The sequence below is a fragment of the Parasteatoda tepidariorum genome, chromosome 1, assembly GCF_982258835.1.
Source record: "Parasteatoda tepidariorum strain Cologne lab strain chromosome 1, Ptep-v5.0, whole genome shotgun sequence".
Lineage (NCBI taxonomy): Eukaryota > Metazoa > Arthropoda > Arachnida > Araneae > Theridiidae > Parasteatoda > Parasteatoda tepidariorum.
This window is the reverse complement of record NC_141755.1, coordinates 104,687,668-104,700,441: the sequence shown is the minus strand read 5'-3', so window position 1 is coordinate 104,700,441 and position 12,774 is coordinate 104,687,668. Positions and strand designations below refer to the sequence as shown.

Here is a 12,774-nt window from a genome sequence, read left to right as displayed (position 1 = left end):
AATACGGATTGCAATATGCAATTTTAAATCGTAGGAATATTAATTGCGATGTATAATTATAGATCTTGGTAATACGAATTGCGATGTTAAATTTTAAATTGTATGATTTTAAATCTTGTGAATTTTAATTTCGAATTGCATTTACATATGTAGAAAGAAGTGTTAAAAACTTATCTTTTTTGGGAACAAATTCGTAAAAGTAGAACTTTCTTTAAAATGGTTGATTTTTTATTGAATTTGAAAATGCGAAATTTTTCTAAAAAGTGAAAAAAAACTCATAATGAGTTGCAAAGTTTCATCCCTGTATAATATTTAATTTAGTACCTTTATTAAGTGTTGCTTTTTTATTTAATAATAAATTCATGCATAATATTATATACCTCTCCAGGGTTAAGTATTATATACACTATTGTGCTAATTAGAATTTTCTAAATGCTGACTGCATATATTTCTATATTATCGTAATTCCAATTACCGATTGCTAGTTTGTTAAATTGGCAAATTTGGTAATACCACATTTGCATCAGTTAATTGATGTGATACCAGTCTTAAATCTCTTTCCCAAACCATTCATGATTGTCCTTCTGCAAGAAGTGTGTTAAGCAAGCAAATGAGAGATAAGGCCAGCCGCTGTATCAAAATGGTATTAATAAAATAATGGGGTTTTGTCTAAGCAAAAAATATATTACGTTTAATTAACTTTTGGCCTAGTAATTCATTCTTCCATATTTAAGCTTCCCTTCTGAATTACGCTAATTAAATTTATTCAAATGATAATTTAAGTCATGAAGGCAAAACATGTGATTCCTCTAGCTTTTGCAAAATTTTCAGCTTTAATTTTAGAAGAATCCTTAATATTTCTGCATTATTTTGTTGTTTCACTTTATTATTTTATTCTTTTTAATTATATATAAACCTTAACAGTTTGTTCTCAATGCTCACATATAGCAAAGAAAATTTCAAATAAGTATGCAAATAATTTGAATGTTTTCTTTCTGTGCAAAATAGTTACATACCTTTATTTATTTACTAATTTGAGTTGATAGTTATATTTGCATTTTACTCTCCTCCCACTCTTGTGCTTTAAAAACAGCATAGCTGCCAACTCAGATGGATTTTCCAGTAGACTACTGGATTTTGCCAGTTTCTCCTGGTCTACTGGTTTAATTAAAATTCACCTGGTTTTTGTACATTTTAGAAAATTCCATAAAATTGAGTAAGTTTCCTGAAAAAATCCCTATTGCAATAGAATTTTTGTACAGATTATTATTTGAATATTCAAATAAGTATTACTAATAAATAATGACGCCAACCTTATTTACAGAAATCAGTTCAAAACTTTTTTGTGATAAAATGTTTAGATTACTTTTATTTGGAACTTTCTTTTTAAATTAATGAAAAAAATCTTTTATCTATCGTTAATGAATTAAATGCATATTAATATTCGAAATTATGAGTATACATAATATTTCAAGTTTGTTTAATGTCAATCATAACTCGAAAATATTGCAGTTTTTCTATTTTGATGACTATAAAAATCCCTAAAATTCCCAATCTGTAAAATATTTAGTACTTATGCAACAATTATCACGAAATTTATATTTCGTGAAATCTGCTGGATTTTTTCCTATCCATGTTGATGGTTTTTCACCACCAAGTTAACTCTGATTTACGTTCCAAATATTTTAATTGAGTGATTGGTCAGAAATATGGTTCTCTAAAGTTATTTTCACCTTTTTCATTTCTTTATTTCTTTCTCAAAGCTCCTTCCACTTATTTATAAAACTCATTTACCCAAGGAAAATCTTTTGGTGAAGAGTTTATGACTTTTTCATTACAACAAAGGACTTAATCATGCTGCAATGTTTTCAAGTTTTTGTAAAAAGAACACAAAAGGTTTTTGCTAAATCTTAGTCATTACCCTTTGCAATATTTTTACTGCAAAATTGAGTTGGTATTTATGTAATTGTTTGGAGGCTGGTTTCCAAATAACAAAAGTTTAACATAATTTTCTTGACTTCATGTTTCATTTGATAATATATGTATTTTATGGTAATGTATATTTTTAATACCCATAAAGGTTAATTGGATTCAAGGAATAGTAAAAAATAACTCTTAGTCTGCTGTGAAAATTCAGCATCAACAACAAAGAAGTCAAAATTAAGATTTTTGTATATTTGGCATCTTTGTATGATAAGCTATTTATTGAAAAAAGTTTTATTTATTAAAAAATTTAAATTTGGTTAATAAGTTTTTTGAAATTCTATTTTAGTATTCATAGCATCAGCAATAAATATAAAACAGTTTGGAAGCCATTTCTCTCGATATTTATACCGCAAGGCACTTGCATTGTTTTCTCAATTGCACAACAGCTGTTATATATATATATATATATAGTTGGACTTCTATTTAACGAACTTCGATTTTACGAATTTCTCTATTTTGCTCTTTTTTTTTTTTTTTTTTTGAAACCAAGAACATTTTAGAAATTTCTTTGTAAAATAAGTTCCTAAAGTGAAGTGAATTTTCAATTTAACGAACTTTTCTTTGAGATCCACTTTCCCTACATCCCAAAATATTTCAAACTTGTTAACGCATTTTACAGGGAAAATGACCTTGAATTAGTATTTGAAGCCACTTTCAGAGAAAGCAGTAAAATCCTTTTTTGTTTGCATTTCAAACTAAAAACTCAGACAAAATTAACGGATTTTATCAGTAGCAATTTAACTTAAGAACGCAATGTATGCTTAAAATTACTTTTATAATAAGTGCAGCTATAATTTTATTCATAAGTTTAGCTTTTTTTTAGTTGAAAATGTATGTAGCATGATAGTGTAACTCTGGAGATAATGTTTTCCTCATTTCTTGATTTCCAAACAGATTTCTTTTACGATTAAGATTTATAAAATAAGTAGTAAATACGAGTTTACAAGATAAAGGTGTATCAATTACTGTTTCTATTTCTTTTAGTGTTCATGAATTTATAACCTGTTTTGTGTTGTTTAAGTGTTTCAAAAGGTGATTTTCTATTTAACGAATTTTTTGTACAACAAACTTATTTATCGGGATTTAGTGACTTCGTTAAATAGAGATCCGACCGTACTACATTAATAATCAAAAAGTGAGGAAGTGATTTTGCGAATTTCTAATTATTTATGTATTTAATGAATGAAATATTATAGAAAACATTGTTTTGTTAATTTTCAGAAGAAGAATACTCTGAACATGACATTTGCCAAGTTACTGTCCATTCATTAGATTGAAGGTTACATATTTTGATTGTGTTTTAAACCAGCAGTATTTTGTTTTTAATCCCGGTAGAACTTTGTTTGGAATGCCAACTTAGTGAATATATTCAACATCACTTAACTGTATTTTTATTATAAATTGCTATCCTTATAGAGCAAGAACAAAAAGATAATTATGTGTTATATCCCTCAAGGATGCCTGATCACTTACAAAGGAGGATTTATTTCTTCTTACTGACCATTCTACATTTTTAAATTACATCTATTGTGAACAATTATTTTTTTTATCTTATCAATATTTTTTTAGCACTTGGATCATATGTATTGCATTAAAACATGTATTATTTTTTTGTTTTTGTTTAAGGGGTTACAGTACCTTTGCAACATTTTTTTTTAAATAAAGGTATACTAATTTGTTTTGTGGATGTTTTGCATACTCATTTAACTTATAATCAATAATTTATCTTCAAAAAATAATTAAACTGTTTAATTTTTTTTTCAAATTTTTAAAAAAATTTAAAAAAATTTTAAATTTTTAAGGCTTTTTTTATTTTAACATATTTTCAAAAAAAAAAAAAAGAATTCTTAGTGCTTACAATATTTATCTTAACAATTTTATGTGCTGTCATTTGTTGATATATCAATTATAACATTTTTTATAGATTGTTAAAAAAGTAGGAAAAAAAAGGTTAAAAAATTCCTGTTAGGTATATATAACATGCTGTAAAAATTGCAATCTCTCATAAAATGCTTATTCCATGCACAGTTTAAATAAGTGTAGTATACTTTAGATAAAAAAAATTAATTTCGAAGCTTTATCTGAAATAGAAAAAATTCCTTAGGGATTTAATTAAGATAAAAACACAGAATTATCTTCTATGAGAAAAAGCACTTTGAAGTCTGTCTGCGGATCAAGTTTCTGTTTTAGGGCAATCTAAAATCATTCATAACTTTTTTTAAAATGTAGTTAAAGAGATGATTTCTTTTTTCAGTGCATTTGAAATAGTTTGAAGTTAAGCAATAAAAAAATATCGATATTTTGGTACTGTGACCCCTTAAAAAAACTGAATTTAATACTCATGGTCTGTATAAATACTATTGTTTATAAATTTTTGGCAAATGTTACTTTACTGTGTGTTTAAAAATGAAGCTATTATTATTGTTAAGTAACATAATTACCCCAAAAATTTGATGCATTCTTGAATCTCAAGCTAATTTTCTGAGCTGTTTATTCATTACAACAATTGTTTAACAATTACATTAACAATTGTATCATAACATGATTATTTATGTCAGGAGATATCATTTTTTTAATTTGTTGCGTTAGAAACCTCTTTCAACAATTGTTTACTTTAATTTTAAAGAATAATTTTCTAATTAAATTTTTAAAAAAATTGTGCAATTAAATATGTCTTAATTGTTTTTTGTTTTTGGAAGAAGTTTTTTTGTTTAAAGCTATCAAAGCTTCAGTAAATAATATTTTCTTGGCTTTTTTTTTTTACCCAGCTTTATGTTTTTGAGTAATTTTCTCAATGTGTAGTATTATGTAGAAATCTTTTTTTGTGTTAAATTTTTTTTATCATATATTGTCTTGTGTTTGCAGAATTTACTCTTTATCTCTATTTTATCGTCATGTTATTTCAATTTTGGTATTGATTGCAGAACACTTCTACAAGTGCCCGATAGAAGTGTTACATTGTTTGCCTCTTTAATGTGGCATTTTTGGTGGAAAATGCCTATTTAATTCATTTAAAAAATGGAATTCTAAAGAAATTTTGATTTTTCACTTCTCCGTTTTTATTATTATTATTTATTTTTTTTAAATTCATTAATTTGAAAAATATTCCTGCCAATATAACAGTAATGTTACTAGTGAAGTTTTAGAACACCTCTAAAATAACACTCTCATAAAGTAAGTCTTTTTTTTTTTCTAAACACGCACAACTTGGCATTAGATTTCACACAACCATTTCATTCATACTATTATAGTAGTGCATATAAATGTTTTACTCTTAAACTTATTGTTAAAATAATTTTTTAATTAAAATGTTCTCAAAACTTCACAAAAATGTTTGAAAAATTCCATTTTCATTTTAGAAAGAGAATTATTTTTAAAGAAATCTTTTTCATTTGGATTTAATTATTTACTTTTTAACACCCCACCTCGAATCAATCTTGTAGATAGCATTTTGTCCAAATATGTCTCTAGTTGTTGTTTTATTCATGAAGATTATGTGTTCTAGTTCATACTCTGCATTCTAAAATGTTTAGAATTGCTGATTTCATTTCTGTAACAGGAGAGAACAAAGTATAAAAATTATTATTTATGAGAAATGTATATATATATATATATAGATTATTAACATTAGAAGTATATGTATTTGATGGTGTGTCCAAGGAATTCACTGCATTTTAAACCCCCTCTGTAAGCTATTTTAACATTTGCATAAAAGTTTGATCATTTTTTAAATTGAGTAAAAATTCCGGACCTCCTGTGTGTATGCTATTGATATACTTTTAAAATGACATTATTTGAATTATATGTCATGCATATAAACATTTAAATAAATATTATTTCAAAAAAAAAATTGTATCGGAAAATAATTTATACAGTAAAACCTCACTAAAAGAATATTTTGGAGACCCAATAAATATATTGTTGTAGAGGGATATATTGTTATATCGAGGGCCAACATAGTTTGGGAACACAATAAGATTTTTTTTTTTAAATTTTACAGGGTAAAAAGTACTTAAAGGTGCTTTTTTGGGGATTTAGTTTTTAAAAGCTTTTAAATGTGCTTTTTTCAGCTGGCGTTTTTAAAAAGTGCTTTTTTTTTCGAATAATTTTTTTTCTCCCTTCAGTGATATCTGATGGATCCCATGCATTTCACGAAAAATGGGGAGTTTGCTACGTAATCATTCACGTGGACTTCCTGTCCGTACCAACGTTATGACTTGCGCATGCGCGCACACTTGAAACCGAAACCCGAGTGCTTCAATTCGGATAGAGAATATCAGATCCTTATGAAATGTTTTTCTTTTTAATTTATTTTAATTTTGTTCTTGTTTATTTTATTTTACTTTTAACACTTTTTTTGAGGTAGGGGGTAAGGGTACTTTTGTTCTTAGTTCAGGGTCAAGTTGAATTCACTCGGTGATGTGGGAAAGTACTGATTGTTTCGATTTACGCCCGTTTCTTTTTGTTTTTTTTAACGCTAAAACTGTTTATAAAAAGTTTTTGTTTTTCAATAATATTATTGATTGAATATGAATTTTTTGAGTGCTTGAAAACTTTTGTAAAGTGCTTGAAAAGTTTTTAAAAAGTGCTTATTTTTGATTCAGAGATTTGGCTACGCACCCTGTTTTAATGTTGTATATGTATTAACTATAAATGTATTTATATATTATGCAAAAAAATTTATTTGAATAGTGTTAATTATGGTTAAATATTAAAAAGAATTGAAATTAATTCAGAAAATAAGAGCGTGAAATTACCTGAAAACCATTTTTATTGAAAATAATCTGATATTTGAGTTGATATTGTTCATTCATTTTTCTTTTTTCCGACTGTCAAGTCAACCATCAAAGTATGCATTGAGTCCACAGCACGAAAATGATTTTCGTTTGTGAGTGGTGCTCTACCTACCCTCCAAGGAAAAAATTCCCTTTTAGGTGTTAATGTGATGCTTCTGGTCATTTGTGACTCATGATCAGCTTTTAATGTAAAGGAAATGAAATCAGATAGAAATGTTACATCTTAAGATGAAAGTGTTTGGGGTGGTCAGCAGTGAAAAGATGGAAAAACAGCAAAAGATGGTAAAATAAGATTTTTTTTTACATTATTTAAAAACTAATAATAAATGGAGAAAATAAGGTTGAATTTTGGTTTAAAAAAATTGTTTTACAGGGGTTTATTCCTTCAGAGAATATCATAATATTGCACTGTGGGCCAGAAGACCATGATCTTTGGCCAAAAATCAAAATTAAATATGTGTAGGCAGTTTTAATATAGCCCAAATTAAGTATTCATAATCATTCCAAACATTATAATTTACTTTTTGGACCGACAAGAGTACAATGTAGTGAAAAATATGTTTAAAAATTTTTTTTAAATTTATATTTCAGAAATGTATATAGGAATTTCACCTTACTGTTACATTTTTATCAGAGTAATTTTCACAGAGTTATGTGTGAAATTATAGTACAATTTTTCAATTTGTTGGATTAGTTAATACTTTTCACAAACTTATAGTTTATATCTTATCATTTGACATTTTACAATGTTTGAATGACTTTCGAAACTTAGTTCCACTAGGTAATTAGCTAAACTTTTTTTTGTTGTCTTCTTGGATTTTTCTTCTTTCGAGAAAACCTGCCCATATTGCAAAGGTGAACTAAATATACTGAAAAACAAAAATTATGTTTTTTTTTCTTCATGTTTTAGCATTATTTTGTAATTAATTCCCATTATTTTGTAATATTTTTTCGGAAATATAATTTGCTTTTCATTTTTAATATAAATTACGAAAATTATTATATTTTTATTGCTTTATTTAATTATTTAAACGTACAATACAATTGTTTTTTATTTTTGCTCGCCATATTTCAGTTGCCATATTATTTTTTTTTCTTGGTATTTTTAGTGTATTTCAACTATGAATTCAATTTACCTGCACATAAAAACCACCAAATTTTGCAACAAATTTTATCGAAATACTAATTTTGGCCACGAAACCTTGGATGCTGGTCCACTGTGTATTGAGATGAGCACGACATAAATTCATATGCAAGTTGGTCGGGACCACGAAACAATATCGTAATAAAGGGAGTTGTTGTGTTGGATATCGTAGTAGCAAGAGTTCACTGTATCATATTTCAGGCTTGCCACTCCACATAATATGGAGATATTCGTTAAGTTCACACAACTCAAAATTCATTAAAAAGTTTATTAAGAAACTAAAGTTTCCTTTTGGGGATGATTTCCGGCTGTGTTATCTGTGCTGATGACGATGATCGAAAGACTAAATCAAATTTCCTGATAGGTTAAGCGTTAGTCATTGTTTTCAATTTTACTATAAGCGATTCAATTTTTAACCTATTTTAAAAATAACATCAGTGATAATTTCTAACTATTTAAACAAACAAAAAAATAGTTTATTGTGCACATTTAATTATTTTATATCTGCTGTGTCAAATAAATTCAGTAAAGAACATTACGTAGTAGCACGTGCAGTCCACGTCACCAAATTTAAACTTTTATAGTTATCTGGTACCACGCGCTTTTTTTTCAATTAATACTATTAGTTCACACTCTTGGTTGAAATTTTCAATCGTTAATAAAATTGAAACTTATTCAAGTTCAAATGCATTTTTTTAAAATTTGTAGTGGAGGACACTTGATGTTAAAACAGTTTCTTTTCAAATATTCATTAAATTTAATTAAGTTTAGTTTTATATGGGAGAAAAACAATTTCTCTTATACAGTCAAACCCTACTATAGTGAACACAGTTTATAGTGAACTCCCGGATATAGTGAATGAAATCAGGGGTCTGTTTAGAAGAAATTTGGGTCCGTTAACGCAGTGTTCCCCAACCTTTTTCTTACCTCAGACCTGTCAACGTTTGATCATTTTACTGCTACCCACTGGGGGAGAGGGACGTTAATTATTCATATTTTATATTATTTTGATTTATTAATTTTAATTTAATTGTATTTAAACATTGTATTCAAAATAAAATACAGTTACACCAAATAATAAATATAAAGTGATTTAACTTTTTTTTTAAACTTACTTGAACGTTAAATCAATGAGAACCCTGAGCTTGTTTCTTTGCAATGAGACGGTTCCATTTGGGTGTAATTGGAGACAGTGATACATTACAAACATTAAAAAATTTATGTCACTACCTTCGGGGCCCCTTTTTTTTAAATAAATAAAATTTTAATAGAACACAGATATTTTTAATTTGGGGTTTAAACCTTAAACGTAGGAATTTAAATTCTGTTTCAAGGACATGGGCGGCCCGGTACTATTTAATCCGCGAACCGAGGGTTGGGGAACACTGCGTTGACGGACCTTTCAAAAAATATCTCTTCATAAAAACGGACCCTTCACAAAATGATTTTTCTTTTAATCGGACCCTTCACAAATGTGTTTATCTTCATTATTGTTACGTTAATTGAATAAACCCTTCCCAGGGCAGAAAACAAGAAAGATGGATGTAAACAAACTAAGATTTATCTTCCGCAGGCGGTTCTTCCCGTCCAAAATGATAATTCTGCGTTCAGCAGTATAGGCTAAATACCAATTATTTGTCTGTGGCATCTCTAATTTAGAAGCAGCAATTGTTGTTTATTTTTTAAAATTTCATTTTTTTAAATTATAATTTTACAGTGTTGAGCATTATCTTGTATCTATTTACAATTTAAAAACTCCTTGAAATAGTTTTTTGCAATAACAGGACCCTATTTTTTCACAGTTTTACAAAAACGGACTTTTCACAAAATGTCTGGTGAGACCCCTGGAAATGTTCGGTCCCGTTCCTTGCTAGACTTGTATAATGTTATTTTATGTGGATATAGTGAACCAAAAAAGTGAGGAAGTTGGATATAATGAACTTTTTTCTGTCTTCGACTGATTTTTTTGTTATAATTTTGAAATTTCTACTTTAAAATAAATACATATACTGATTTTTAAAACCAGCTATAGTATGTATAGAATGTAGCGATAAGCATTTTTTATTGTTTGCTTTTATCTCACTTTCCCATCCCTAAACAAACCAAGCAGATGTTTTCAACCCAGGCAAATGATGCACCTGTAAGGTGTCAGTGGGATCAATATGCATTTTCTGTCAGAGGGAATGAGTAATTATTCATTATTTGTCAAAGGGTTGGGAGCTAATCTGTGTTGATAAGGCCCTCATCTCATCTCCTTTTTGCTCTCAGTTTAGTTAAAAAAAAAGCCTGCAAACAAGTGTCTCAAATTTAACTATGGAGAGCATTAAACGTAAAACGTTCTCCATTTATGATAAAATGGGCATAATCAAAAAAATTGAAAATGGATGTAATCAAGCTGTTATTTGCAGGGGATATAAACTATCCAAATCTACAGTTTGTAACAAGTGGAAAAATAGGCAATTAACAATTTCCTCTCGTGAAAAAAAAAGTTGAGAAAAGCAGATCACAAGGATGTTGAAGAAGCATTACTGAAGTGGTTCAGAATTCGAAGAAGCCGCAATCTTCCAGTATCTGGACATTTGTCGATGAATTTGCTAAGCGATTTGTGAGACTATTTTTATGTGCTCGAATGGCAAGTTAGACAGTTTAAAAAGCGGAATAACAGAAATGCAGGAAAAATAATCAGAGTCGGGAAGTGTTTCTATATGTGATGTTGAGGATTGCTGATCAGCTAAGAATTACTAATTTTATTTTGTGCGCAAGACGAAGAGTAATAAAAAACAACACATTTTTTGTTACTATATAATATTTTTCAGTCATTTATTTGAATAATGATTAATAAAAGGGAGGAGTTTGGGAACCATTAGTTAAAATTGCCCGCGTAACGGATATAGTGAACTCCTGGTTATAGTGAACAGAAATTTCGGTCCCTTGAAGGTTCACTATAGCGGGGGTTTGACTGTATAAGATATTTAGCAGGATATAAATTTAGGAATAAATACGAAGCGTATAGATAGATGATAACATTGCTGATGATGATTGTTGACCTAAGTAGGAATTGTCTTAAAAATTTTTTTTATATTACTTGTGTTACTGCTTTATGCTAATGTTGTGTTTGACTTATTAAGAAGTAAATCTGATTTTTTTAAAAAAAAGATGTCAATGTAAGGCAAAAGAGAATTAACAAAACGAATTAACACTTTAATAATAAAATAAACACATGAGAGATTCTTCAACGATACATCATAATATCTGGACTCTGGTACATGCACATGTAGGCATCACATAGCAGCCTCCTGGTGATCTCGGGTAGCACCTTGTCTTCCTTTGCGGACACCAGAAAGTTCATTCCTTCCTCAGAGAGCCACCACCTCAAGTCAGCAAAGGGGACCACTTCTGGAATGTTGTAGCCGTTTTGCTCACCTGCAAGCATTCATTTCCAAGATATTAAAAAAATTACTGTGTACCAATTCTGTAAAATTCTTAGAAACAGTTTTTGAAGGGCCTTGCTCTGAATACGCTCATGAATTTGCTGATTATCAGACACATGTGCTTATGTTTCTGTGTGGAAATGGGTTTAGGGGGGGGGAGATTTTAATCGTACCATATGTACCTGAAATTTCCATATTTTTCAATAACTAATTAATATTTTTTGAATGATTTTTGTTAATTTCTATTCGTTGAAATGCATTCGACCGTACATAGTTACCCTCTTTTAAAACTTGTCTTTTGAAAAGCTTTAAAAATTACTTACAAACTTCCTTTTGTTTGAGTTTATCAAGTCTTATTTCAAAGAAATTTTTGATACCTCTATTTTTGAAGTTTTTACAAGCTTTAAGAGTGCAGTTTTAGTTAGGGGGAAAAACTTTATGAAGTTAAAAAAAAATTCATAATAGAGTTACCGAAAAAAATTCCATGCAATTTGATGGGAACAAAATTGACAATATAATTCACATAAAAATACACTGGTGGACAAAATTAAGAGATGGAAAGCATTTTCGCACATTTCTCTAAAAATACCGCACAAAACCTGGACAGTTGATTGCCATATACAGAGATGCCAACTTGCTCCGGACAGCAAATATATATTTTAAAGTGGTAGTTTATCAATTGTGATTCTTGGTTTAATAAATTCAATTTAGTAGATTTTTATCCACCACTATCTCTAAATAATTGATAGGCTTATGTAATTCACCACTATATAGTTCTCATATCATGCTTTACCATATAAAAAGCAAGCAAAAATAGTCAAATATTTGCAAAATTTACTTTGTAGCTATATACCGTTTTTTTAATTATATAGGCGTGTCCGGAGCAGTTGGCATCTCTGCATATATGGTCACTGTAGCCCTGAGATAAGTTTACGTATTCTTGTGGGCGTTGTTAAGCCAGGAGGTATAAAAGTCTGCATCGAGCTGTTCATCTCATTCCACTCTTCAACACAGTTGCAGATTTTAGTGCATTTTTTAAATAATCTTGTTGTTTCTTGCTGGTTTTTAGGGGAAATGAGTGAACATCATCGTTTAGACGAAGGTATGAGGTGGAGAATTGTGGGTAGACTTGGAGCAGGGCAGTCCCAAGCTCAGATTGCTAGGGAATTGAATAAAACACCAAGCGTCATTTCCAATTTGTGGAGTCAATTTAAAACTAGTGGGACAGTATGCAGACGACCAGGACAAGGTCGCCCCAAGGGCTACAACGGCCAATGAAGACCGGTATTTGTTCCTTTCTGCTAAGCGCCAGAGGACGCCTACAGCCACTCAATTGTCTAGGGGCCTCGCGGCTGCTATAGGAACATCTATTTCGAGTAAGACAGTTTCCAGGAGACTCCATGAAAGAGGGCTGTAT

General features: G+C 29.0%; 1 protein-coding gene across 2 annotated transcripts in view; it reads right to left on the bottom strand.

The window, feature by feature from the left end:
• Positions 1-11,106: 11,106 nt before the first annotated feature.
• Positions 11,107-12,774, bottom strand: part of CYLD (ubiquitin carboxyl-terminal hydrolase CYLD) — a 77,916-nt gene continuing 76,248 nt past the window's right edge. For both annotated transcript variants that reach the window (XM_021148454.4, XM_071179379.2), the window contains one exon: positions 11,107-11,349. In XM_021148454.4, the coding sequence (XP_021004113.1) occupies positions 11,159-11,349 (191 nt within the window). In that variant the 3' untranslated portion in view covers positions 11,107-11,158. The remainder of the gene's footprint in view (positions 11,350-12,774) is intronic.